Consider the following 27764-nt stretch of genomic DNA (forward strand, 5'->3'; position numbering starts at 1 on the left):
TTCCGGGATTCAGATCTGTCCATGAAGTCCGCCGTTTGATTCCGACCCACACTCGCAGTAACGACGCCTGCTATTTGAATCTGTCGAACTCTCCGACATTTTTCCTTCCCTTGCAGCCCCTTCTCAGGTCTTCAGTTCTTCAGTCTTCATTTGGGGGTCGAAGCCAAGGATTTAAGGCGAGTGTTCAGATTCGAAGGAGAGTCTTCAGACTCGAAAGGACTTTTTTACCCCTCATTTTGACGGACAAATTGACAGAATTGGACGGCAGGACCTAATTGCACCCTCTTGTCAAATTAAAGTACGAAATTGCCACAAAATTTAGTTCACGGACCCAATTGCAACTGGGGCCATAGTTGACGGACGTCTACAGTAATTAACCCTCTAATTAAAATTAAATATTAAAATAATTATTTTTTAGTCCGACACAGAACCAAACGTAGATCAATACTTAATCCAGCTTAGGTCCATCCGAGCTAATTTAAGACAGTCCCAAAATTTAGTCCAGTCCATGATAATCCACTGTACCAAACGACCCTGTATAGTCTAAGCCTCCCTACCAAACAAGCCCTCAAGGGACTAACATCTTAAAAACTTACTAAGAATCACACATACCTTTGTAAGTTTTACACAAACTTGAAAGGAATTTTTGGAATTTGGGTCACATAATTTGTGCCACTCTTATATTTTTAATTTATACACACTTTGGATCTCGACCCTCTACCATTAAACTTATATTACAAAATTGTAGCCTTAAACATGTGGTTCTAAACTCGTGAGACTGCCTTTAATATAAAATTATTGATAACATTTGACCAATAAATTATAACTAAGTTGATTGAGCTTTTTATATCCTACAATTCATTTGATACTCAACGCTTTTTATATCGAAGTAATATTCCCTTTTAGTGTTTTATTTTTTATTTTAGTTTATTTTTTAAAATGTTTGTTACATGGGAATGGGAGGAAAGAAAGGAGAGCAATGTATGTAAAGCGTTATACATAGAGCAGCTCTAATTTTCCTATGAAACTAAACAAACAATGCAATCCTTGGTCAATCTGTCTAACCATCTGATCAAACCCAGAAACCATGCCTCTTGTTGGTTTGTCCAAAATTTCAATTCATGGGTTAAAGCTATACGAAATGCTCCTTCCCCCCATGAAGCTTTGGGTATCTACTGTCAAATGCAACGTCAATCTGTTCCTTTCGATAGCTTCTCCATGCTCCTTACGCTGAAAGCATGCACCCAATTGAAGAACGATGCAGTCATTCAACATCTCCATGCCCACATCCTTAAACTTGGCTTTAGGTCTGATCTATATGTGGCCAGTGCACTCCTCAATGCGCACTCTCTTGCCTCGCTTGAAGATGCCTGTGTACTGTTCGATGAAATGCCTGACAAGAACACGGTCACCTGGAATATAATGATTTCTGGGTATTTGAGATCCGGGGATGTAAAGAGAGCGCGTTTGGTTTTTGAGGAAATGCCATTGAGAGATATTGCTTCATTTTCTGCCATGATCAGTGGGTACGTGCAAAATGGCAATCATAAGCATGCCTTATTGCTCTTTCGGAGTATGGTAATGAATGAGAACGAAGGTTTAAGACCTGACAGAGGGATTGCAGTCTCAGTTTTATCCTCTTGTGCCCACATGGGTACCCGTGGGCTGTTGTTGGGGAAATCAGTTCACGGGTTTATGGTCAAGAATCACTGGGAGTTGAATGTGGAACTTGGCACCACATTGGTTGACATGTACGCTAAGTGTAGGTCTTTGAAAGGAGCTGCAAGGGTTTTTGAATTGATGCAAGAAAGAAGTGTCACGTCTTGGACTGCATTGATTTGTGGATCAGCACAACATGGCTGCAGCAGAGCAGCATTTTCCTTGTTTGGGAAGATGCAACAAGCCGGTGTGAGACCTAGTGAACAGACTTTCACAGGAATTCTTAGTGCTTGTATGCATAAAGGACTAGTTGAGGAGGGGCGCAAATACTTCAAGTTGATGGAAGCAAGTGGCTTGGAGCCTACAATTCAGCATTATGGATGCATGGTCCATTTGTATTGTAAGGCAGGACTGTTAGAAGAAGCTTATGAGGTAATTAAGAAAATGAGACTTGAACCCGATATTTATGTCTGGGAATCTTTTTTGTATGCTTGTATGAAGCATAAACGGTACGAGATGGCGGAAAGAGTAGCTGAGCATGCCATGAAGATGGTAAAACCAGGAAACAATGATCGGCGTTATTCTCTTGTCTCGGATTTGTATGCTTTGGGTGGAAAGTGGGATGATGCTGACAGAGTGAGGAACTTAATGGTCAAGCAAAATGTGAGGAAGGTTAAGGGCTCTAGGTTTGTTAGAACGGATAGTAGAATGTTACCATTCCATCTGTCCTCGGGCAACTCATGGGATTTACCTGGATGATATTAACTTGGGTTGAGCTTTCAATTTGTTAAGATGTCTCATTTGTTTTGTTAGATTGATCTCAATAATAACATTCTTTGCTTTGATTGTCATAGGATTTTATTGGAATTTGGGCCAGCAGTTGGATGCTCCAATCTGATTGAGAAGTAGTTCTGAGTTGCAATCTGACTTTCCTGTAGCTTCCTCTAAAGCTTGATATCAATTCCTAAGATGGCTCATCCATTTCAATTTGCCAAGCAACTGCCATACCAAAAACCCTAACTTCATCCCTTTTTTAAAACCAGGTGTTTTTCCAAAAAAAGATTTCAATTAGTTTAAAATAGGTTTTTTTTAAAGGGTGAAATACCTTTTTGATCCCTGTTGTGCTTGGATTTTCAATTGGATCACTAATCATTTTGGTCTTTTCCATTTAATTTAATTTAATTTTTTTGCTTTTTAATATTTACTGAAAGGAAAGAATTTCCAAACAGCTAAAACGTTATGCACAGAGCGCGGCAACTACTAGTTTTTCAAATGAAACTATACAAGGCTTACAAGCAATGCAATCCATCGTTGTCTCGCTCTCCAGCCATCTAATAAGACCCACTAACCACGCCTTTTATTTTTTCTTCAAAAGCATCAATTCTTGGGCTTCGGCTATACGAAATGCTTCTCCCCCCCAAAAAGCTTTGCACATCTACTCTCAAATGCACCGTGAGTCTATTCCTTTTGATAGTTTTTCCATGCTCTATACGCTAAAATCATGTACCCAGTTAAGGAATCAAGAAATCATTCAACACCTCCATGCCCATATCATGAAACTTGGCTTTGGCAATCATGTATATGTGGCCACTTCACTTCTCCATGCGTACGTTGTTGTCTCGTTCGTGGATGCCTGTGTACTGTTCGATGAAATGCCTGAGAAGAACACGGTCACGTGGAACACGATGATTGCAGGGTATTCGAGGTCGGGGGATGTAGAAAAAGCACGTTTGGTTTTTGAGGAAATGCCACTGAGAGATGTTGCATCATGGTCTGCCCTGATCACTGCGTATGTGAACAATGGCAATCAAGAGTGTGGGCTGTCAGTCTTTCGGGATATGGTAATGGATGGAGGTATAAAACCTGACCAAGTGACTGCAGGATCAGTTTTATCCGGTTGTGCCCACCTGGGTCATCTTGGGTTGCTTGTGGGGAAATCAGTTCATGGGTTTATGGTCAAGAATGGATGGGAGTTGAATGTGGAGATTGGTACAGTTTTGGTTGACATGTATGCTAAGTGTGGGTTTTTGAAGGGAGCTGCAGGGGTTTTTGAATTGATGCAAGAAAGGAATGTCATGTCTTGGACTGCATTGATTTGTGGATCGGCACAACATGGCTACAGCAAAGCAGCATTGTCTTTGTTTGAGATGATGCAAAAAGCTGGTGTAAGACCTAATGAATTGACTTTCACAGGAATTCTTAGTGCTTGTGTGCATACAGGACTAGTTGAGGAGGGCCGAAAATATTTCAAGTTGATTGAAGAAAGTGGCTTGGAGCCTCAAATTCATCATTATGGATGCATGGTTGATTTGTATGGCAAGGCAGGACTGTTAGAGGAAGCTTATGAGGTTATTAAGAACATGAGATTTGAGCCCAATGTTGTTGTCTGGAGTGCTTTTTTATGTGCTTGTAAGGAGCATAAACAGTTTGAGATGGCCGAACGAGTGGTTGAGCAGGTCATGAAGATGGTAAAACCAGATAACGACGGTGGGGTTTATTCTCTTATCTCAGATTTGTATGCTTTGGGTGGGAAGTGGGATGATGCAGAAAGAGTGAGGAATTTAATGGTCAGCCAACATGTGAGGAAGGCCAGGGGCTCTAGTTTTGTTAGAAGTGGATAGTAGTCTAGTAGAAAATTTCCATTCCGTCTGTCTTTGGGGAACTTAAGAAATTTACGTGGATGATACTAACTTGGCGTGAGTTTTCAATGTGTTGAGATGGTTTACTTGTTTACGAGCGAGAATAATGCATTGATCAGGTTAATAACATTAGCTGGTTTAGTTGTTATGAGGTTTTGAAGACTAACAAGATTGAGGAGCAAAAAGCAGAGTAGTTTCTTCATGCTCTGCAACTGTGCTCAAAGGCTCTATTGCTACTTTTCGGAAAGCATATCAGATATATTTATTTTTCTGCCACAAGTAGGTTTCTAAGTTTGGCAAAGCAACTACTAAGTCGATCAAATACTCATGAGATGGTGGCTAGAATCTGACTGATGTGGATACATTTCCAGGTAAATGAGCATTGACATCGGGACATGGATCAAGTTTCAGGTGTCTGTATCAACTGCAAACGGTTGATCGGGTTTGTTTCCTCAATGCATTATAGGACTTATTTTTTGGTAGTTCCTTTCTTTCAAATCAATTTGTGTTTTTTTTTCTTTTTTCTGTTTCACCCCCTTTGTATTCCTTACACATTGTATTAGTATCTTCACCAATGCTTCCACATGTAAGCCATGACCTGAAGAAGTTGGAAGTAATCGCACAACTGTCCACCTAAATCCACAGAAATAATATATATAGGTGCTCTTGAATTAATATCTTCATAGCATAATTAAGAAAAGACGAATGTGTAAGTGTCCTCAATTGTGAACCTGACTTTGAAAACGACCAACCAAAAAAAAAAAAAAAAAAACTGAATTGTTAAATTAACTATAATTGTTGTTGGTATTTCTAATGGTGCTAACATATAAATTAATAACAATATTGCATATGGTTACTTGCTTATGATGCTGCGGCTACCTTTAGATGAGGGGTAAATAAATAAGAATAGTATGACATGAATTAGCATATCTTTAGAATGAAAATATGTAATATAGATTTTCTTAAATGATAAGATTGAAAGTGCAAATAGAAGAAACGGTGGTACATTACATTCGAATCTAAATTGAATTATGATTGTCTACGAATGCCACATGGTTGCACAATTGCACCAATTTAAGATATTGGAGGAAATTAACATATTGAATCTGAACCTCTGACCCACCAAAATAGGTTTGAGTTTTGCTTTTGCAGATTGTTAGTGAATTGGTTTATGGTTCAGAGGTTTGTAGGGAGCAGGGTTGCTGCAAGCCCACTAAGCATTAAGACATGACCTTGGTTTGAAGGGAGCAGGTTGTTGCAAGGCCACTAAGGATTAAGACATCAGAGGTTATGTGTGGTTCTTTTTGGGGTGGTGGGGGATATAGTTGTTTTGGGGTGGTTGTTGATTCTGTAATTGGAGGTATTGGAGGTTTTGTATTGGGAGGGGATTGGCTAGCTCTAGATTTAGATTCAATGATTTGAATTAGGGTTTGGATATGGAGAGAAAAGAGAGGATGGGTAAATTCTAATTTGGTATCATGTGATTTCACTCGCAAGGCATATTTGTCCTTATCCTCTCAATTTTTACATTTAGATACCCTGGTCTTTCCAGTTGTTGTAATTAGGGGTGGGCATTCAAACCGGCGAACCGAAAATTCGAGCCGAACCGCACCGAACCAAACCAGAAAAAAACCGAGTTGACCAAAAAGTCAACAACCGGTCAAAAATCAAACCGGACCGATTTGGATGGGTTTTGGTTCTAGTTCTATGTCTTCAAAAATCGAACCTGGCCGAACCGAATTAGTCAAATTAAAAAATATATAATTTCAATATTTATTTATATTCAATGCTATATTTTTAATCTCATAACTAATATTTATCCAAGTTCAATTTCAAAATATCTCTCTTTTCTAGCTTAAATATTTTTTTTAATATGAAATTGAATAATTTGTTAATTTTCAAGTTAAATAAATAAATTTTCAGTTGAAAATTGTATTAAAAAATAATTTTTATAATCCGGTTCAAAACTGAACCGAATCAGACAGTTTTTGATTTTTTTTTATTAAAACCGAACCGAACCAAATTGGATGAATAGTACCGAATCGATTCTAATTTGAAGCAAAAATCGGTCCAAACCGAACCGTGCCCACCCTAGTTGCAATGTGATTCCGTCAGATCTATTTTCAATATTGGGGTACTTTACTGTTAAAATTAAGAGGACATGACAAACGTGTTTTACGAGTGAAACCATAGAGTACCTAACTGGAATTGACAAAAAATAAAATAAAATAGAAACACGGTGAATTTAAGTAAGTCTCTTCTATTTTAAGACTCATAGATGTGGGAATTAGATTCATAGAATCAGAAAATTCCTTGAGCAGAGCTTAGCACATTAAACAAGCTACATTTTTTGTTTGCAGAAGATATCAACTATATTTCTCGCAAGGCGTTTTTTTAAAATAACTTCGATATAAAATAGATCAATCAACCTCTCGATTTATGTAAAGATTAGATACATAATCAGACTTCTAATCATTTGCTATGTTTTGTGAAAGGACACACTTTGCTAAAGAATGGTATGATTATGTATCTATTTGGAAAGATCGTGAGTTCGAGTCATAGAATCTGTGTAGTGTGTGAGAGTTTAATTCCTTTCTAAAATCAACACCCAAAAAAGCAAAAAATGGAATGAAAGTTACTTTTTTATTCTTTTATCTTTTTGGCAAATACAGTAGTACATAGGCTACCTTAAGTGGGCTTCCAGTTGGTCATTACCAAAGCCCATATAAGTTCCTGGGTTGGTCCATATAGCATTCAACCAGAGTCCCAAGAACACTAAATTTTTGTTGCAAAAGCCAATCTTGATTTATCTCTATCAGATTAGTGGTTGGTTGAAAATTGAAATGAGTTCGTTGGCATCTTCACTTGGCACTTGCAATCCCAGAAAGTTGAGAACACAAAACATTTTGCTCCAGAGGGATGTCACAACATCAGAAACATCAAGAGTCAAAATCTTAAGCCATCCACAGAGAAGAAGCTCATCTTCTTCTTCTGAACAAGTACTGCAGATAAATGAGAACCCAAATTTGCTTAAGAGAAGAGAAGCAATTGGCTTTGGCTTCTGTCTTGGCCTTCTTGATGTACTCTTGGCACCTCAACCCACTCAAGCAGCTGAAGAGGGCACTTGCGAGCTAACTGTATCTCCTTCTGGCCTCGCTTTCTGTGACAAAGTTGTGGGATATGGCCCTGAGGCTGTTCAAGGACAGCTGATTAAGGTATATATACCATGGGTTCTGTTGCAGAAAATTAAACATGGGTTTTGTTGTTTTTTTTGTTGTATTTGCTTAAAACAAACAAAATTGTTTGGAAGTCTAATAGTTGTTGAGTTGAATTAATTTTAGGACCTAGTGGGCAAATCAGGGTCTTATGTATCTGGGTTCTGTTCTGATCAATTTTGTAATGCAAATGCAGGCACACTATGTTGGGAAATTGGAGAATGGGAAGGTGTTTGATAGCAGCTACAATCGTGGGAAGCCCCTTACCTTTCGTGTTGGTGTTGGTGAGGTGTGCATATCACCATTTGAATATGTTCATAATTTGCAGCAACTCGTGTTTGCCTGGACCAAAATTTTCCTTATTTGTGCTCTGGACTTCCCTAAATTGGGTGGTGTCTCCTGCTTTCAAAATATTGATATGGTTGCTCAAGAATCTTACTTGAGGTCTTTAGGGGATTTGTTTGTGATCAATGTTTGAAACTCTTGTCCACTAAACATAAAAATTGTTGCCTGAAAAAAGGCAATGCCCTTCTCGAATGAAATCACCCAACACTTTCCGTGTTAATATTTTACGCCGAATAGAACTATTTGTACCACATTTAGCAATCACGTTGCTAATCACCTCACTGCATGTAGCACGCATAAGCAAGACTCTTTTAGCCCTCTCTATCTAAATTGAAGTATTGTTAATTTGCATTCTTTGAAATCCCTCAGGTTATCAAAGGGTGGGATCAAGGTATTCTAGGTGGTGATGGAATTCCTCCAATGCTTGCTGGTATAGTAAAAATCCATGAACGCCATGTTTACCCTTATTAATCCCACTACCATTGTTGAATCCATGACAACAAGAAGTTGATTAGTCTTTATAACTTGATTAGGGGGAAAACGCTCCTTGAAGCTTCCTCCAGAACTCGCGTACGGCGTAAGAGGAGCTGGATGCAGAGGAGGTAAGCTAAGCAGTCACATTTTGTTCCCTCTCTTTGTAGAACCAGATGAAGTGCAAGATAGTCTCATTTGGTTACTTACTAACTTACTACTATATATGCCATGGTGCAGGCTCATGCATTATTCCTCCAGATTCAGTTCTTCTGTTTGAGGTGGAATTCATTGGCAAGGCATGAGAAGTGGCCCAAGAGCCAGCCAGCAGCAGTGTCTCTTGTGAATTGTTTGTCCAGTGGTAAAATGGAGGGATGATAATATGTGTATGTTTGGCTGCCTTTGGATATGTCAGCACATTGTTATGAGAAGAAGAAACATCTCTGCCTATGAGCATATTAGACTCTTTTAGCAATTGAGCTGTCTGTCTTAATGAGTCATTGATCAAAGTTCAAACCAAGCTATTTCCAACCTTACCCTTTGAGTATACTAATCAAATAATTAAAAGAAAATTAATGAGGGCCTCTAGCTTAATTTCTTAATTTTCCTGAGTTGAGCAGAAATTAATTTTACAAATTAAGATGAGTGGATTAAATTTTTAAGAGAAATTTCTTTGTCAATACAATTGGGGCTAAATTTGGAAATTCCAATCCGCCCTAAATCATAATAATCCAAGACCAAGTAACCGAACAGAGCCGAACCGGCCGACCCGGACCGGCTGTATGAATCTCCAAACTCCGAAGATATAAATACCTAAACTAAATCGTTATTCGGGTCTCTTTTGTTTCGCAAAACCCTAAACCCAAAATCAAGAGGCAAAAGGCGGTGACAATGGCGAAGTCGATGAGATGTAAGCGAGAGAAGAGGCTGAGAGCCATTCGGAGAGAGATGGTGGAGCCCTACTACGACAAGAAAGACGAAGCTAAGCTCGCTGCCCAGGAAGCTGCCCTCGCTGCCCCTAAGCTGCCTGTACGGCCCCCTCCTAAATCCGCGTCTGCTATGGAGGTCACTACAACTGACAGCACTACGGCCTCAACAAGCAACATGGGTATGCTCCAATTACGCTTTTGTGCTAAATTCACGTTCCCATGTGCTATGTTTTACTTAATTTGTTGGAAATTATGTATTTAGTCCCTATTTGTTGCTAGTTTTGTTTGAATTTGTATACACCCACTTGGTTTTTGTGATGCCCTTTGATGATTGAAAACGGTCCTTTTTGCTAGCTCTTAACATATTCAAAGAAGGACAGATATACATGTTTTGTGATGGATTATTCTCTTTACAAGGTATATTATTGGAGTTATTGTGAAAAATGATCTTTTGGTCGTAAAAATAACTAGAGTAGGTTTGTATTTCAGAAAGATACTATTCAAGAAGTGAGTTGTATATCCGGGATTCTCGTTGTTTACCAGCGTAAACACTATCTAGAAGGTTTTCGTATGGATTTGATTTCAGCTTAAAGCATGATCCGTATGCTTGGTTTATAAAGGTAGTCTGAATTTAGAGTTGATTATGTAAAATGGCCAAGTACACAAACAAACAAGTGAACAAACAAATAGAATTAGATGGGCTGGAGGCCTTGTTTCAGTAATTTATCTCCAAACGACGTAGATTTTTAGTTTCTGTATCCCTTGGTGTTGGATATCTGATGTTTTCATAAAATGTCTTCCCTATTGTTAAGCAAGATATAAGAGTATTCATTTGGCGGGAATCTGTGGCACCATAGGTTTGTTGGATAATAAATAATATATTATGTTGAATATACACTTGGTGCTTTTCATTAGTGTTTAGGTTTTATTCTAGCATTCTTATGCATAATTACAATTACATGATGCCTGCCTTTTGGATGATTATATATTACAGGAAAGAATGTGATTTACGAAATTTGAGTTTTCTTAATGACCTGTAGCATTTTCTTGCCAATCAGCATCAATTAATTTATCTGCTGGCTATTTTCAAGTTTACTGATCTGGATGATGTCTTTTTTCCTTTAATAGATGTGGAGATGTTTGGTGGCAATCAAAGAATGAACTTTTTGAAGCCTGGTGGTGGGATAGGCAAGAAATCCAAGAGGGTATTCAAGGTGGGTAAAAGAAGGCGTCAAGGCAAGGGGGGCAAGGTTAAGAAGCGTCATATTTAACTCTGTGAGCAGATGAATGCCCAATTGTAGCCACAATTGGATATGAGTATCTTTAAGGCTGTCTTGTATTCTGGTTTTATTTTATAGATACTTGAGAGTTATCCTCCGAAAACTGAAATCGAGAGCACCTGTCATATGTTAACTTTGAATTTAAGCAGCATTTATGGATGTTTTTCTGTTGAAACTGCAAGTTCCATCTTGTTCTGATGCTAATTTGGCAGACGAGTATGCTCTTCTTCCCTGTTAGATTTTGTTCTTGGTTTTTCGGCTATACGGTCACAATCAAGGTATTAAATATCGATATTATCGGGGAGATAACTTCAACATTTTTATGAATGATTTGGGCAATGTATCGAGATATTAACGATAATATCCCAATAGAGGGATTCGAACCCCTCCCATTTTACTCCTTCAACACCTTAACCACCATATCACTTATGTTTTTGTGAAAATATGCTAAAATATTTATATATATACATGGTTTTGTTTTGAATTCTTTTTGCAAGAAACAATTTTTCACATGAGATGAGTAGTAACTATGGTTATACTCATAACCAACCATTTCCCTACCCTTCATATCCCATTCCTGTTGGGATGGAATCAAGCGACTCATGGAAAGAATCCGAGACTCAATCTTCAAATGATTTTGCTTATGGACAACGTCAACCAATCTTGGATCCATATGGGTGGCATGTTAACAATTACATGCAAAACTATTTTGGGGATTTATTATTTGATGACTACTCTTCAAAATATACTTACTCTACACATAGAGATGATAAAGATAGTGAAAATTTTGAACATCATAAGAACTCTATGTGGTACTAAGTCACTCATGTATCTTACCATGCAATGTATAAAGTGTAAAATATTGTAGTAATTCATTATATATAAATGATTATGGTGTGTTTAATCTTCTTTCATTAATTACTACATATTTTCTACACTTACAGTGTTTGCCAGCTCGCTATATAATCAACTTAAATCAGTTAAATCCATCATGCAATGCATTTACTTCCAATTTTTTGTGATAAACTAATAGATAATCGAATAAATAAACATCCTGCAAAGTTTCAATAAAATTTCCAAGTTTTTCTTACAATTTCCGTGGTTTTTATTCAATTTTTACCGATACCGATAATATCCCGATATTTCCATCGATATTTCCGTGTTTTTGGTCTTCCGATATTTCCAATACCACCGATATTTTAAACCTTGGTCACAATCAACTACAGATTGCTATGAATTGACGCGAGTGATATGCATTTGGTGTTGGGATATTTCTTCTGTTAAGTTTGTTTCTAGCCGTTTTATGGTCATGTTTGTTAATTTTATATTGATCGAATGTGGGGTATATGTTCTCACTATTTTAGTTGCATCCAAAGGAAATGGAAGTAGTCGATTTGATTTGAAAATAATAATAATAATAATCCACGTGGGTAGCCCTCCAAATATGCATTTTAAATGTAATGACGGTTATGTCAATGTAAGCAATGAACAAATTAGTTCACCACTTGAAATTGGATTATAAATTGTCATGCTCGTAGCCAATTAGCTGAAACATGTGGCGTGGATTCATATGCAACCACCCAATTGCGATTAGAAGGATCAATGAGCTCACAAATGAAGTTGACCCATGATTCTTCTGTCCAATGAGATGCAGTGGGTGAGCAGATTAAATTCCTGCAGTGGCGTGGCATATTATAATTGCTTGACCCTTCAAACACTCCAAAAAACTTGTCTTGCAAGGTCACCAATTTTATCTTTGACTATCTAGAGACGACTTGAGATATAGAAATTTTATGGTCAAGTCCTCCCCTTATTCTTTTTCTTTTGGTTTTTTTTCACGTTCTTCTCCTATTGCAATTGACCTATTCTGTCCTTTCCAACATGCCATTATGTCTGATTGGTTGTATGGCGTAGGAGTAGGGTGGACATCTCATTCAAATTATCCGCGTTTCGATATTTCGGTTTAGTTTGTTTAAATAATTATTTTTTATTTTTCATTATTTTGCTTTGATCCATATCGAAACGTTGGGTTAAAATGATGTAGAAGAGTTAGTATTGGAAATCAACCTAATTAATCATAATTAGATATCATTTTTGCTTGAATTCGGAGAAACCCTTGTTTCTTTACTATAAAGATGTAGAAAAGTCAGTATTGGAAGTCGGGTTTGGATTAGTCTATGTGATGGGAAATCACTTTCAAATTTGTGAAAAAGAAAGAAAACCATGATAAAAAGAAGCAAGAGTAAATATATGTATTATGACAGCAATTTATTTCAAAAATTGACATTTCAAAACTTTATTTTTTAAGGACTTAATCTCCATCTTTCAATCCTTAATCAATAGTTTAAGGCATGAAACATGACCTAGATAGGCTGATCTTAAAAATTTAAAGTAAATTTGGAATCAGATCAAAACATGATGCAAAGCATGAATGCAGCTATACCTAAACATTTTAAAACTTAATCTGCTTGCATCATTCTGCTTTTTTATATCAATAAGCTAAAAGTCTAACATTGGTTATCTCACAAATAATAGTAGTTTAATAATTAATGGGGAAGTCTCTTAGATATTGCTTAGCTTGGTGTACTTTCATTGTTGAATCTTCAAGTCACCAAAGCATGTAGGAGAAAGTTCAATCAGAAAGATTCAGATTGAAAAGGACAGACTTTATAGTTTAAAAAGCCATAATCACTTTTAATTAAAGTGCTTGTATTTCTCAGAATATAGCTACACCAAATGAAACTTTATAATTACGTGCTTGTATAAAAATAACACTGATTTTGGCAGTCAAAATTGGTCCATAGCAGAAAAGTCATAGTCCCTATAAATTCTACCTACACTAATTAATTCTGTAACCAAATAAATTTTAAGAAGCAAAACTCTGTTTCCTTCAAAATGAAGAAATACATAAATAACAACTCAAGCATTAAAAAAATACACATGTTTGTCCAATCAATGAATTTAAAAACACCCATATGAAAAAGAAAAATACTTAAAATTCATTAAAAATTTGTATGACTTCTTCTTCTCTCTCTCTCTCTCTCTCTCTCTCTCTCCTCTGCCAAGAGATTCCTAGTAGAAGTGGTTCCAATGACCCCGTCTACCACCCTTCTTCTCTCTCACCCGTCCCGTTTCCTTTACGTTACAGCTCGAAAGAGAAAGCCAAACCCCTCTTATACGACAAACAAACCTCTCTCTCTCTCTCTCTCTCTCTCTCTCTCAACCAACCTCTCTATTTCACCACCCTCCAACCGTAGACTGTTGCAAAGTCCATACAGACACGTCCTCATTTGCCTCCACCTCTTCTCAGACCCCAAAACACACAGAAGAGAAAAACCCATTACCCCAAAAACACAGAGGAGCCTCGCCATAGCAGGTGATCAAAGCCTCTGCTTGCATGGCTTTTCTCCCAAAGCTCACAGCTTTGCTTGTGGTATTAGCAATTCTCCAGAGCCATGTTCATGCACGGTTTGTGGTGGAGACGGGTAGTATTAGTGTTCTGTATCCAATGAATCTTAGTTCTAAGCATGATGGTGCTATAGGCAACTTTGGTCTGCCAGACTATGGAGGCTCTTTGGTGGGTGGTGTTGTTTATCCTGAGAAAGGGTCTAAAGGGTGTGAAGCCTTTGAGGGTGATAAGCCTTTCAAGTCTCGGAATTCTCGCTCCACCATTGTTGTTCTTGATCGTGGAGGTAAATCAATTCATTCTAATTCTCTCTGCAATTCGTAAATCTCAGAATCTTCTTATGCTTTCTCTCCTAATATGTCACAGTGAGTTGACTTGAGAATCGAGATCATTTCCCCCATTGCTATGCTTGTTAAGAATTTGATTGATGATCATGCAACAAAGTCTGTCTAGAAATGGGTCTTCGTTTGTTTTTGCAATGGGCTTTTTTTTATATATAGTTATAATTTCCTTTTTTGTTGTGTGTTTTGAATTCCTTTAAAAAACAAACAGATTGGGAGAAGGGTGAGCTTTAAGTTTGCTGGTTTGAATTGAATTTGTTTCAATTTAGTGACTGCTGCAGCTAGCATGAGATGTTTTCAAAAATGGTTTCCTTTTTTGGATTTGTTATTGGAAGTTGTGAATTTAAGCATGTTTTCACGTAGTTGCTCTGCTTTTCCCCTGTTCTCCGACTTTTCCTTCTATTTGAGTAACATCGACTTATCAAAAGTCTCTTCTCAGTCTTCTATTCTATGGCCTTTAAGTTTTACCTTTCTAACTGTCCAATTCAGATGCTTTTTTTGTTTTTATTTCTGGGGTCAAAGCAGCATGAGCTTTCGTTTCTTTACGCTATGGTTCTTGCTATTTAAATCCTGAATTGGATGAAATGAATCAGAACAAAATTCCAATAGCCTTTTACATTGTCTAATCTTAAGTAATTGAACCTTGTTGCGAGTCTTATGTTACAGAACCATGCTACTTGGATTCTACTTAGAGAACTTTATTCTATTGCCCTTGTAGATTGCTACTTTGCTTTGAAGGTCTGGAATGCTCAAGAGGCTGGAGCTACAGCTGTTTTAGTGGCTGACACTGTTGAAGAGCCTCTAATAACAATGGATTCTCCAGAGGAGAGCACTGATGCAGATGGTTACATAGAGAAGATAAGAATTCCATCTGCTTTGATAGAAAAATCCTTTGGTGATATCTTGAAGGAAGCTTTAAAGAACAGCAACGATGTTGTGGTGAAACTTGACTGGAGAGAGTCAGTCCCCCACCCCGATCAAAGAGTTGAATACGAGTTCTGGACAAACAGCAATGATGAGTGCGGGGCTCGATGCGATGAACAAATGACTTTTGTGAAAAATTTCAAGGGCCATGCTCAGATTCTTGAGAGAGGGGGTTACACTCTCTTCACTCCACATTATATAACTTGGTATTGCCCTCAGGCTTTCACCCTTACAACTCAATGCAAGTCGCAGTGCATAAACCATGGGAGATACTGTGCACCAGATCCAGAGAAAGATTTAGGGGAAGGTTATCAAGGGAAGGATGTTGTATATGAGAACTTGAGGCAGCTTTGTGTGCATAGAGTTGCGAATGAGAGCAACCGGTCATGGGTTTGGTGGGATTATGTGACAGACTTCCATATCAGATGTTCCATGAAAGAAAAGAAGTACAGCAAAGAATGCGCTGAGGATGTCATGAAATCACTTGGTAAATGCATGTTTTGTTATTGCTGTGTATGGAATAATGCTTGTTTTGTGTTTTTAATAGATTTAATCTGATTGCTGCAGATTTACCTGTTGACAAGATTAAAAAATGTATGGGCAATCCTGAAGATGATGTGGAGAATGCAGTGCTAAAAGCAGAACAAGAAAACCAGGTCATACTCGCTTCTTTTTCTCCATTTCCCTATGTTCTTTACCTCTTTTTGTTGAGACCCACCACTGTTCTTGGATCAATGTACATGTAACCACAATATTCAACAGATTATCTTATTATTGCTTTCCTTTTTATCTTTGTTATATTTAGGTTGGGCGAGGATCTCGTGGTGATGTTACCATCTTGCCGACATTGGTTATTAATAATGTTCAGTATCGAGGTTTGTTACAGCTTCCTTGGTACCTCTATTGATTATACTTCAACAGAATGCTAAAGTTTTTGTTTTTATTGATCTGAAGGAAAATTGGATAGAACTGCTGTGCTAAAGGCTATATGTGCTGGATTTAAGGAGACATCTGATCCTCCAATTTGTTTGAGTGGAGGTTGGTGTGCTTGTTCCATTTTTCCAGTCTATACTGATGTCTGTTTCTTGATGTTTGGATAATGTACTGATGTCCTTTTCCTTTCCTCTCCTTCCCTTTCCCCCTCCCAATCCTCTGTGTTACTTCAACAGATCTCGAGACAAATGAGTGTTTTATGAGGAATGGTGGGTGTTGGCAGGACACCAAATCTAATTTAACTGCTTGCAAGGTATACAGAAAATTTTACATTTGAATTTTATAGTTTATGCCACCTATGACAATGTTCCTATATGAATTACAGATTCTAAGTGCATGTTAATTGGTTCCTTTTGTCAGGACACATTTAGGGGAAGAGTTTGTGAGTGCCCTTTAGTGAGCGGTGTTCAGTATCGAGGCGATGGTTATACATCTTGTCATGGTAAACCTTTTCTTAATAACAAAAAAAGAAGAAGCAAATATTCCTTTTGATTAATTTGTGGAAGAGAGTTATTCCTAAAATATTTACTCCTTTCTTGACAGCTTTTGGACCTGCAAGGTGTGCAATAAACAATGGAGGGTGCTGGTCAGACTCTAGAAATGGATTAGTTTTCTCGGCTTGCTCAGTTCAGTGATGTTTATCATAATCTTTCACTTTATTAGTGGTTCTCTGTGCTTCTGGGACAGATTTCTCATTTTTTGTTTTGTTTTTAAAAGTATTTATTATAGAGAGTTCTGTTGCAGTTTCATGAGATTAGACCTCCAAACTTCATGTTTTTCCTTCCTTATTTTTTTTTCTTTCTCTAAATTCTTTTAATTTTCCCTTTGTTATACAAACAGAATTCTGAGTTATCTGGCTGCAAATGTCCACAAGGCTTTCAAGGGGATGGTCTTAAATGTGAAGGTGATTTTGAGTTCCAATGTGACTAATGTATTGAAGAATAATTTCTTCTTGTGGAATAAATATTCAATTTTTCAAGGCTTTTTGAAACCTAATATCCATAAAACATCATCTTCATTTTTGTTTTCTCACCATGCATCAGATATCAACGAATGCAAGGAGCGTACTGCTTGTCAGTGTGATGGTTGCACCTGTAAGAACACTTGGGGTGGGTACTACTGCAAATGTAAGGGAGGACAGTTGTATATGAAGGATCAAGATACTTGTATTGGTAAGACAGCACATTTGAGTCATTATCACTAATTCATTGTCATGTCCAGAAAATTTAAATGACTAATTATGATATTCACATGATGAGATAGCCATCACTGTTTATTTAGAGGATCGGTAAAACTATATTTAAATGTGTTACTTCATTTCAAACTGATGGGGATGTTGGCCATCCTGCAAGATATATGTCTTGATGTTTGTTTATCCATTTAAATGCAGAGCGGCACGGGTCGAGATTTGCCTGGTTTTTAACTTTCTTGGTCCTTGCGGGTGTCGTGGGAGTTGGCCTAGCTGGTTATATCTTCTACAAATACAGGCTTCGAGTATGTCTAAAGATGTTCCTTTGACCAGTTCTATATCCATCTTAGTTAATTTGTATACTAGACTAGGAACTGTGCCCTTGTTAAAATTTTTTACTTTCACTTGCAGTCTTACATGGACTCGGAGATCATGGCTATCATGTCCCAATACATGCCTTTGGACAGTCAGCAAGCCAATCAAGTCCATACCGCCGAGGCAGAACCTCTACGACATGGCTCAGCGTAAGGTAACTAAATCTTTGACTTTGTGAGCAGTCTTCCTTCCAGTTAGCATGTTGTCAACAATTGTCTCTAAAAATGTTGCCGCTATATGCAGAAACAAAAGCTAAAGAAATCAATTCCGAGGAAAGGCATCCTTAAGCCGGACAGTTTTCATGCAAAAGCTTCCTGTGGATACTCATCTCCATTTATTAGCTAGCTCTTAGGCAAAGCAGGGATAGGACCACTTCGATTACGCGAAACCAGTTTAGGATGAATTTGGGAGATATCTGTATACATGAGATTTTCTTCACATAACACTCTTTTCTGTGTGTAGATAAAAGTGCTCAGATGTAAATTTTGGTTTGAAGAAAATCAAGGATCGATGTAATGATAACAACACACATAAAAGAAAATAAGACAAAAACAAAAGGATTGTGAAACAAGTTCTGCTTGCCTTGTGTCTACAATTAGGAAGATGTTTCAAAATCCAATGCATTTCACTTTTATACTTGTATAGGTGGGATATTGGAAGCAACTAAACATATAAGTTGGCTATTTTGACAATTTTTTTTTCCGTGAATGGGAAAATGTGTCACAAATTCATATTTATTTTATTGAAACTTTTTAACAAGCTGGTCAAGGAGAAAACCTTTCATAATTCTCTGATGGGATAGACATTATTGAATGAGTATGAAGCATGTAACATGAAAGTTTTACTCATAAATCGTAAATTTAAACTCCTAATCAGTGGCAAAGGTTCACATAAGTTTCAACCATTAACTGGACATTCATAAATTCAATAATATGCAAGAAATCTCATGTAAAATCGCTATGCGATGCAAGGGTGCATTTTAACACTTTAGAAGGCACAATTCTTCTGTTAGTCATCATAGAAGTCGTAGAAAGGTACATGATCACATTTGTTGCACTACACAACTCGTTCGATAGTTTAAATGAAAGGAATAGGTGTGAAATTCAAGTCTATTTCCCCATTAACAAAAAAGTGAAAAAAAAGGTATTCAATTTGCACTAGTGTCAAACAAATGATATCATGTGTTTCACTCAATTTGCAGCCCTTCTTCTGTTTTCTATTTCATGTCACATTCGTCCTACCAACCACCAGCAGGTTCGTTAACATGATCAGCCACCATTTGAAAAGATAAGAAAAACTAGAAAAATCTCTGCACACATTCATATATGTTAGACATGAAAATTCCTGTCACAAGCAGAGTTTTGGCAAATTGGCATGCCACAAAAATTTCCTAGCTTTTGTAAACTGGCAAGTTTTATCAGAATAACATCCGCTCTTGGTACATATCCAGCGCTTGCATGACCTTCTCTATGAACAACTTCCGGTGCAACCTATACCTGCATAAGTCCAGATCAGCAATTAAATAATTTGGAATGGTTTTAGTTTGCCCTAGTTTGCCCTACAGACCAAAAAGCTCTGGGATGAATAATGGGATGATTACATACTTGATTGCAGCTTCAAGCGTCCTACTAGCATCTGACATCGAATCTGTAGAGAGTAAGATGGGAAGAAACATGAATTTCCAATGCCAAGATAGAGTTGGTTTTACCCATAAGTTACCACAGAAACCAAAACAAGAAAAATATAATAGCCACGATGTTTTCCCAGATATTTGAGGATCTGCATGGCAACCTCACCTAGAATTTTTTGGTCTTGCTTAGAGTTGGTAGGATACGCTGCAAGCATCTGTCGGCATTCTTCCTGTAACTCCTTTACAGATCTTCTTTCCATGCTTGGGATTGGAGGCACATCCCCATCTGACCAAGCGGGCAATGTTCTTGCCGCTGCTATGATTGCTCCATCAACAAAAGTATCCCCATCATTAGATAGGCGACCTGCTATAAATTTTATACAGACCTTTCAAACTATGATGCTGCTTGGTTTAAAATTTATATGACAACAAATATAGAACAAGGCACAGAGAGATCTCATACTGTTATGATAGTACTCTTCAGGAAGTCCAGATATATTGAATACTGACAAGAAGGAATCCAAATGAATACGTGCATTTCCGGAGAACTGAATCACATCCCAAGGATTCTGCAATTCCAAGCCAGAATAAGAGCACTCAGTTTTAGAAAAGTACAAATATCACCACAATTACGGAACATGCTCAACTGAAGTAGAAAGAAGAAAAATAATCTCCTTCTTATACCATGTTACTCTCTAACTTGACTAGATGGACAAGAGCACATTACCACAGGTGAAGAGAAACCATATCTTTGCATCAGCATGTCATTCTGTTGTCCACTCATGTAATTGACAGTCATCTGTAAATATTCCTCCAAATTAGTAGCAGATAATCTTCATATATGTAAACTAAAAGCCTTAGCATAAGACTCCTTGCAAGCATTTACCTATGAAAGGAAATTATCAACATCAATTGATAAAACAGAATAGGCATTACCTCGTCACCTTTCTTAATCCGTTTTCCAGCATTTATCATCACTTCAAGCATGCGATCCTTAAAACGCCAATGGAAAAAACAATTTGGCTCGAAGGAATGGTTTAGCATATCTGCAGAATTTAGCAAATTGATTAGACAGCCATCTAATAACAAAATGGGGAATATAAATAGTAAGTGAACGCAGATAGTTTAAGGAAACCATTTGCTTCGAAATCCCAATAAGTGAAAACAGAAATAGTATACATAAATAATACAACTAATGCAAAAAGAAAATGAATTTCATACACAAAGTTGTGTCTTCATCAGCATCTTACCAATTTCAAATGGACAAAGATGTCTAAGAGCAAAACCAAATTGAATTAAGAACATAATATATAACTCCTTAGGACAAAGATAAGTTCTTGATTCCCCCCTCCAAATTGCGATTACTCATCTAATTTTATAATATATTCACGAGAATTTTTTTTTATAATCAAAACTAGAAGAGTATAGGTGGATAAAAGCTTACCTGCATATGGAATTAGCATGTTTGCATCTTGAACAAGTGCACCAATTCTCATTTGCATGCCAATGCATCGTGATTGTGCCATACTCAAGGCCCAAATGAATCTCTCAGGATCACGAGCAAGACGTTTAATTTTTAGTGGTACACCAGAGTGCTGATTCAGGTGAGCACACATACAACATATGCATAATCAGTTAAAAGTTAGGGTAAGCAATTTATTCTGCACAATAATAATGATAACAAGAATGCTTTCTGAGATACAAGATACAGAGGCTGCTAAATACCCAATTTTTTTCCCAAAATTCCAAGGCTCGACGTTGCTGTTCTCTCATAGTTGAAGCAAGATTGGGATTCTGCAGTTCTGAAAGCTCCTCCTATAGCATTTATGGAGCAAAAGCAAAAGAAAAGCATGATTAAGAGTACTTATTTACAAAACTTCAAGAGGCCCAAACAATGTGGATGCATTCTCGAAGGCCACATGACAGCTATAGATGTGCCTGTGACATCAGGCACACTCAAGGCCTTGATGTAAATCTTAATAACAAATGACAATTTCAAGTTTAAGCTTTAAATTGGCCTTCTAAAATTTTACCTGATGCTTTGCTCAAGGAGAGCCTCAAATCTAAAAATTGCAATCCTCAAATACATGTTAAAGCTCTAGATCTTATAGGTATAAATCAAAGAAGAAAGATACATGCCTATGTTTATTTTTATCACTTGTGAATGAAGCAAAAATAGAATAAATGGTACTAAACTATGCAAGTTTTTTTAAAAAAAAATACTATAAATAAAGATTTATGTTCTGTAAATTCATCTACCTCACTAGCTAGAAGCAAGCTGGGGCACTCATCTGCACTGGGTAAAAAATCACCATACAACTGCCAAAAGTTATCTTCCCGATCAAATGCGTACAAAAGAAGGCATGCTAACCTCAGATCCCAATCTGTCTGCCACAAAAAGGAAGGCAATAGAAATTGAATGTCAATTCATAATTTGAACAAAATGCTATTTCCATGAAGAAATACTAGAATAATTGACAAATTTTTTTTCCTGGTAAATGAATGATTATACAAATCAGCTATCAATCCTTGATAGCTGAAATTAAGTAAAACACATTTACCTCTGGATCAGTTGAGTTAATGATATCAAATATTGGATGACCCACTGGTACTATATCTGGAAAAAACATCCATGGGAGCTTTTGGCTTACAGTTAACATCAGTTCTAGTGGAATTTCCATTATTACCTGTGAAATTGAGAACAAAGCAACATTAATACCAAAAACTAGCCATTGGAACTCAACATTTCATCATAAACCAAGGGCTGTCAAAACCATCACAGACACTGACACTTAATGTGGCATTATGCATGGAGCTGTACTCACACACACTCCATAGTAAGTGCAACAGATTATTATAATCGGATAGAAACAACTCACTCTAGCCCGGCGAAGTGGTTCAACATCCTTGGAAGCATAAACTCCAAACCCATCTGGCCCTTCTTTAAATTCAATTCCATAAGCTCTCATACTTCTAACATACCCTATCTTGTAGAAATCAGGGTCCGCTGGCTCCAACTGTAGGCATTACAAAATAAAGGTGTGAATGTTGCAGTGAAGTTTAACCAAGTATGGCTCTCTCCCCTATTGGTTGAATACTACATATATGCTCTTCTGGTTTTTTATGAACATAATTGTGTGGTTACCACCAAACACTTCGAAGATACAAACTTTCGTTCATTTAAAAGATGCAATTTTCAGTTAAGAGGCCACAAAACAAAGTGGATACAACTTAATTGTTAACAAAATGGTATCTTAAATTGTGAAAATTGTTTCAGTGTTCTAAATTCAATTTCCCTACATTTTCTGAGCAATCAAACAGAGCATAAAGGAGAACGAGAAATGGGTATTACCTCAGAGGCAGACCCTTCAGCTTCAGGAGGCTGAAACAAAGAAAACGGAGGAGCTTCGGTGGCTCCTTTTGCTTTATTGGGTTGAATTAGAATGCCTTTTACTGCGTCTTTAGTAGGGACAGTATATCTGGGTCGTGGTGACCATCCATAGTTGGAACCTTTCAACTGCTTCACACACACATCAAAATTAATCAGACAGAGATTAAAAAAATAAAGAAAATGAGAGAGAGAAAGAGATGGAACCTGAGGATTGGAGATGAGGCAATGGGAGGGGTGATGCAGAGGAAGAGAAGAAGAGGCCATTGGAGAGAAGAGACAGTATTAGAATTGAAACTCCAACAACATATTTGATGGCAGCAAAGCAACCAAAGCAGCAGCAACAAGTGTTAGAAGTGAGTGACGAACTGGGAAACGTTATCCACTTTGACAGTGTCAGTCTCCTCCCCTGTTTCAGTGTTTTAAACTCGAATGAATGAGTACGAGAAAAGACATGTTTTTGTGCTCTTTTTAAAATATATATATAAATATTTTAATAACTTTGGTTCTTCTACCGTAATCATCTTGTTTCATTCCAAAAATCTTTTCAAGTTTAAAGATGTACTTCTCTTTTATTTTTATTATTTTATTTTCCAATTAGAAAAAGAAAATATTCTAGATGAATTGAAATGCCAGTGTCCTCTTGGAGTGGCCATTCCTACTTACATTATGTCATTCACAATTTATGGGTGTGCAAAAATTTTCCTCTTTGTATTTTCGATGAGTTGTTTTTGTGTATGTGCCAAACTGTGATTTGTAAGACGGAAGTAGTGTCTTTTTTATATCAAGAGTGAGAGGAGATTTAATTTTGAAATCATTCCCACATTAAGAAGAGAAATAAGAGGGAAGGGATTCAAATTTATAATTGAGAAGAGAAATAACTTTGTATGAACGAAGCCCATAAAAATCCTCAGAGGACTCTTGAATATTGACATAAAATGTAGCATCTTTTCCGGTTATGGAATCCAAGTGCCCTCTCAAGTGATGGAGTTGAACATTGCATTCACATTCTGTCTCAGTAAAAATTTACATACCAATATCAGTTGATATAACTTGGCATATTTGGCAATGTCACAAATACACCATTACAATATCAAGTTTGAGGGATCAAGGGAAAAAACAGACAACATTTTTCATGCCTTGACATCCTAGGACCTAGGAAGTTCTCTGAGGCTTTTCTTCTTTTTCGGTTACAATTGATTGTAGAAAGACTCAGCCACAGGTCCACTCAAACAGAGGCCTCCGTCAAAGAATGGGAGCACAACAAAACCCAATGTGCCATAGGCATGATGCTATCTGTGATTTCTTCACGTCTCAGTGCCATGCTTCTACCCTGCTGGTACTCAGCAACAATCACCATTTCAAAAACGCACTAAGGCAATCTTTTCTGCTCAACTGCCTCTAAAACAGAAGATGAAAATGGCATACGAAAGGACAGACACTGTACAGAATGCACGATTATAACAGCCAGACCCTATGCAGAATGCAGGACTATAACGGCCACACCCTGTGCAGAATGCAGGACTTTGTTTACAGCTCTGAAGCCCTTAGCTATGGAACATGTAATAGCAACAGCAGATCCCCAAACATCATGCAGTAGTAAACAGCAATCTTCACAAAAGTGCGGCACCTTACACCTTTCCAAGAGCCAGTTACAGAAATACTAGCATCAATGAAAAGATCAAACAAACACAATTAACAGGCTCAAGTAGTGCATGAGACTTGCTGACTTACAACTTAATAAACAATTTAAAATACAACTCACAATTGCATACCCGCTAAAAGAGATTGGCCATATTTTTTAATTTAGTATGACCTAAATATAATGCTTACTACATAGAAGAAGGCCAGTGATGATACAGACCTAGAGTTTAAGAATGCATGAATCATGTTACCAATTTAAAGAAAACACCTGTTCTCTGTAGAAAGCTACTCTCTTTAACAGTAATAACAGTGGTCTTTACTTGAAAATTGAAATCAAGCAAGATGTTTGACCTAAAAAAATAAACATCAAGCAAAATGGTATCAAGTCTACTAGATGATGGGGATCGGAGTCCGGACATAGGTCACCAACCACACACACGAGCACCGAAATCTAGGGCTAGTGCAAACTCACATATTACGTAGCAAATCCATGCCACAAATAAACTATTTCATTAATCATCAACATAAACTCCCCTACAACTATTACATTAGCCTTATTTATAGGCTTTACAAGACTTGGGCACCAAGGCTACTTGGTCCAAAAGTAAACTAATTAATTATAAAATCACACCTAAATAATAAAAGTTATCCTAAAACTACCTAAATAAGAAAATACCAATATATCATGAAATAACTAATTAAATGGTAAATATCTATCTTGATCCACCCATATGCTCCTGCATCACTAGAGATAGAGAAAGTAATCAGAATTGAATTCATCCTGACAGAGGCAATAGCTAGTAGTCTTCGCAACTATTACGGAACACAAATGGATCACATGATGGATTGCATACACACACAGCATGGTAAAATACTGTTCACAGTTTGGTATTTAAAATTAGTTTCCCGGATGGAAAAGATATAATCCTTTCTGGAAGGCTAAGGCCGATTATCAAACTTTATATAGGAAATATGAACAATATACCTATTGTTGAACAATTGAAGGAGGAGAACGTAATTCTAAGCCACACTACAATTCAAAACCAAACATGTAGTTGAGTACCATATCATGTAAGAAAGAAAATTCTTCATCTTGAGTTTTTAAGTTGAGACAGTAGATACTATCACAATCAACATTGTTCGAAAGATACCTACTCCGGTACATATGAAAAGGAATTATGTTTACATCGAGACAGTACCTGAAATCACACAGAAATGGCTCCCTGTTGGTAAGTGAATATGTAGTTCTATCATAGCATCATCCTACCAAACGGAAGACTGAACAAAAGAAACACTCCAAGAAAGCACTTAAGGTGAGTACTAGCTTGCTAAGACATTCGTTTCAGAAAATCTCATTTTCTGAAAGCACACGAAAGCAGAACATTCCTATCAGCTGATAATGCTATTTATTGGCTATTTTAGTTCATGAAAAAAATTCAGTTCAAATTTTGGCCATATCAATGCAAATATTACAAACTTAGGGTCAAGAAAAAAAAATTGTTCTTCAATTGACAACTGATACAAAAAGTTTCAATACCACACAGATATATTGTCTGCATCTTATAAAAAAGATAAGTAATTTGTAAAAGGTATTCATAAAAGGATCTCTAATTGAAAGAAAAGATAAGTCATTTGAAACCAATCGTCCAGAAACCTATACCTGCTCTATTCTGCCCAATTGCCAATCATGTGATCCAACAAAGCCAAAACCTTCTTCACACACTCTGATTCATCACCTTTCTCTCTATCCCCTACACAACCCAAAGCCTCATTCAACTCCACTGCCTCCTTAATCCTAGCCTCCCTCAACAAAACCTTATAAACCCACTTCTTCAGACCACATCCCGGCACGATATTCGTACTCAGCATGGCCCTCAAAACCTTCAAAGCCTCAAGAACCATCCCATTCTTACAGAACCCATTAAGCAAAACCTCACAAACTCTCTCGTCGAGCACACATGGAGAGCCTGGCCTTACCAACCAGTTGAACATTTTGAGGGCCTCTTTGGGTTTATTTTTCTTGAAATATGAGGCAATGAACATGGTTGAGATGGGCGTGAGATAGGGATGTGAAGGTGGGTTGTGCCTGAGGCGGGTTAAAAGTGACATGGGTCGGGCCATGTCGGGTTGGGAAGTGAAGGAGTGGATGAGAATAGACAACGAGAGAGATTTGAGAGGTGGGTTTGTGAGCAGGGCTGTGATGGTGAGGTGGGTTGCTGTGTCGAGGTGGTTAAAGAGGCAGAGGCGTGGGAGGAGGAGGTTGATCTTTGTGTGCTCTTCTTGAGTTAGACTTTGAGTTTGAGTTTGATTGGTTGGTTTCGGTGCAGTAATTGAATCAATAGCAGAAGTGGAAGTGGAAAATGAGCGTGGTGTGATGGTGGATTTTGAGGCAAGGGAGAGAATATGCAGTGGTTTCTGAACTGATTTCATTCTCAGCCTTGCAATTGTCTTCGAATTGGTTTGATTCTCAGTTGTTGAACTATGCTTTGTTACTGTTTGACCCAAAAAAAAAAAACCAAAAAAAAAACTATGCTTTGTTGCTAGTTACTCTTTTTTAGGGTTAATTGGTGATTTGCCCCATAAATTTGTACTTAAATTTCAATTTACCCCTTATATCTTTTTTTAGAAAATTAAGGACCCGAACTAATTTTTTTCACCAATTTGCCACTTCACATCCATCCTGCTGTCAAGTTGGAGGTTACTTTTGTCATTTCACGTCTCTACCAAAACACCAACTTGGAGGTAGAATGGATAGGCAGTGGCAGATTTTGACGTCCGGGGGCAAATTGGTGAAAAAAATTAGTTTTGGTCCTTAATTTTCTAAATAAAAAAGAATAGGAGATAAAACGAAACTTAGGTACAAGTTCAAGGGACAAATCACTAGTCAAACCTTTTCTTTTTTAATAAGAATTTTGCTAGTTAATAACCTCAATTTTCATTCATTTGGGTATTTCATCAAATTATCCATTGAACTTGTACCTAATTATTAATTTATCCCATGACCTTCTTTTTAAAGAAAATTAAGGTCTCGAACTAACTTTTATTCTCAATGTTCCCTCTGCCGTCTAAATCATCAACATTTCATGCTGCCATTAAATCATTGAAAAAAAATTAGAGAAATGAGAAAAAAAAAAACTCCCCACAGCCGTAGCTGTCTCCCCTTTCGAAACCCACCCCAAGACCCAAGACCCAAGACGATCCATATCCCCACCGTCGCCGAATCTCCTTTTGGCAACCCAACCCCAGACCCAAGACCACCCTCTTCCCCACCACCGCCTCACCTCTCAGCAAGCTACCCTCCCACAACCACCACACTCTCTCTATCTTCCCCCTAAA

General features: G+C 37.3%; 6 protein-coding genes and 1 pseudogene across 16 annotated transcripts; 5 read left to right on the forward strand and 2 right to left on the reverse strand.

Moving 5' to 3' along the window:
• The first annotated feature begins 871 nt into the window (after positions 1-871).
• On the forward strand, positions 872-2510 carry LOC110763622 (pentatricopeptide repeat-containing protein At5g66520-like). Its single transcript, XM_021966447.2, has one exon. It carries the CDS (start codon positions 1039-1041, stop codon positions 2416-2418), a length of 1380 nt encoding a protein of 459 aa, XP_021822139.2. The 5' UTR covers positions 872-1038; the 3' UTR covers positions 2419-2510.
• A 139-nt stretch (positions 2511-2649) lies between these two features.
• Positions 2650-4936, forward strand: LOC110763623 (pentatricopeptide repeat-containing protein At5g66520 pseudogene; annotated as a pseudogene).
• Positions 4937-7075: 2139 nt separating this feature from the next.
• FKBP13 (FK506-binding protein 13) lies at positions 7076-8804 on the forward strand. Its single transcript, XM_021966446.2, has 5 exons — positions 7076-7513; positions 7710-7802; positions 8228-8288; positions 8392-8460; positions 8570-8804. The coding sequence occupies exons 1-5, from the start codon at positions 7142-7144 to the stop codon at positions 8632-8634; spliced, it is 660 nt and encodes a 219-aa protein (XP_021822138.1). The 5' UTR covers positions 7076-7141; the 3' UTR covers positions 8635-8804.
• A 343-nt stretch (positions 8805-9147) lies between these two features.
• Positions 9148-10719, forward strand: LOC110763649 (uncharacterized). The gene is made up of 2 exons (XM_021966481.2): positions 9148-9437; positions 10387-10719. The coding sequence occupies exons 1-2, from the start codon at positions 9221-9223 to the stop codon at positions 10527-10529; spliced, it is 360 nt and encodes a 119-aa protein (XP_021822173.1). The 5' UTR covers positions 9148-9220; the 3' UTR covers positions 10530-10719.
• A 2951-nt stretch (positions 10720-13670) lies between these two features.
• Positions 13671-18337, forward strand: VSR7 (VACUOLAR SORTING RECEPTOR 7). 2 transcript variants are annotated; one of them, XM_021966466.2, is made up of 13 exons: positions 13671-14230; positions 15004-15696; positions 15777-15865; positions 16015-16084; positions 16164-16247; positions 16379-16455; positions 16563-16644; positions 16746-16828; positions 17043-17106; positions 17246-17374; positions 17593-17696; positions 17803-17915; positions 18010-18337. In XM_021966466.2, exons 1-13 carry the CDS (start codon positions 13936-13938, stop codon positions 18020-18022), a joined length of 1896 nt encoding a protein of 631 aa, XP_021822158.1. In that variant the 5' UTR covers positions 13671-13935; the 3' UTR covers positions 18023-18337. The 2 variants fall into 2 exon arrangements, with proteins under 2 accessions (XP_021822158.1, XP_021822159.1); XM_021966467.2 differs by lacking the exon at positions 18010-18337 and having other exon boundaries at positions 13672-14230; positions 17803-17920.
• Positions 18338-18861: 524 nt separating this feature from the next.
• On the reverse strand, positions 18862-23225 carry PTAC14 (plastid transcriptionally active 14). Of its 4 annotated transcripts, none has more exons than XM_021966455.2 (13): positions 22992-23225; positions 22749-22913; positions 22276-22413; positions 21958-22083; positions 21656-21784; positions 21122-21211; positions 20841-20991; positions 20333-20442; positions 20124-20195; positions 19860-19965; positions 19563-19760; positions 19371-19413; positions 18862-19262 (listed from the first exon to the last, which is right to left on the reverse strand). In XM_021966455.2, exons 1-13 carry the CDS (start codon positions 23049-23051, stop codon positions 19184-19186), a joined length of 1467 nt encoding a protein of 488 aa, XP_021822147.2. In that variant the 5' UTR covers positions 23052-23225; the 3' UTR covers positions 18862-19183. The 4 variants fall into 4 exon arrangements, with proteins under 4 accessions (XP_021822147.2, XP_021822146.2, XP_088108120.1 ...); XM_021966454.2 differs by having other exon boundaries at positions 19563-19763; XM_088251994.1 differs by having other exon boundaries at positions 22749-22916.
• A 541-nt stretch (positions 23226-23766) lies between these two features.
• On the reverse strand, positions 23767-26909 carry LOC110763629 (uncharacterized). 7 transcript variants are annotated; one of them, XR_015835527.1, is made up of 3 exons: positions 26089-26909; positions 25580-25627; positions 23767-24421 (listed from the first exon to the last, which is right to left on the reverse strand). XR_015835527.1 is itself a non-coding variant. In XM_088252814.1 (2 exons), the coding sequence occupies exon 1, from the start codon at positions 26856-26858 to the stop codon at positions 26094-26096; it is 765 nt and encodes a 254-aa protein (XP_088108940.1). In that variant the 5' UTR covers positions 26859-26908; the 3' UTR covers positions 23767-24421; positions 26089-26093. The 7 variants fall into 7 exon arrangements, 4 of the variants coding, with proteins under 4 accessions (XP_088108940.1, XP_088108938.1, XP_088108941.1 ...); XR_015835528.1 differs by lacking the exons at positions 23767-24421; positions 25580-25627 and adding exons at positions 24904-25173; positions 25628-25706; XR_015835526.1 differs by lacking the exons at positions 23767-24421; positions 25580-25627 and adding exons at positions 24904-25173; positions 25628-25787.
• Positions 26910-27764: the final 855 nt, after the last annotated feature.

Source organism: Prunus avium, chromosome 4, assembly GCF_965620075.1.
Source record: "Prunus avium chromosome 4, drPruAviu1.hap1.1, whole genome shotgun sequence".
NCBI lineage: Eukaryota > Viridiplantae > Streptophyta > Magnoliopsida > Rosales > Rosaceae > Prunus > Prunus avium.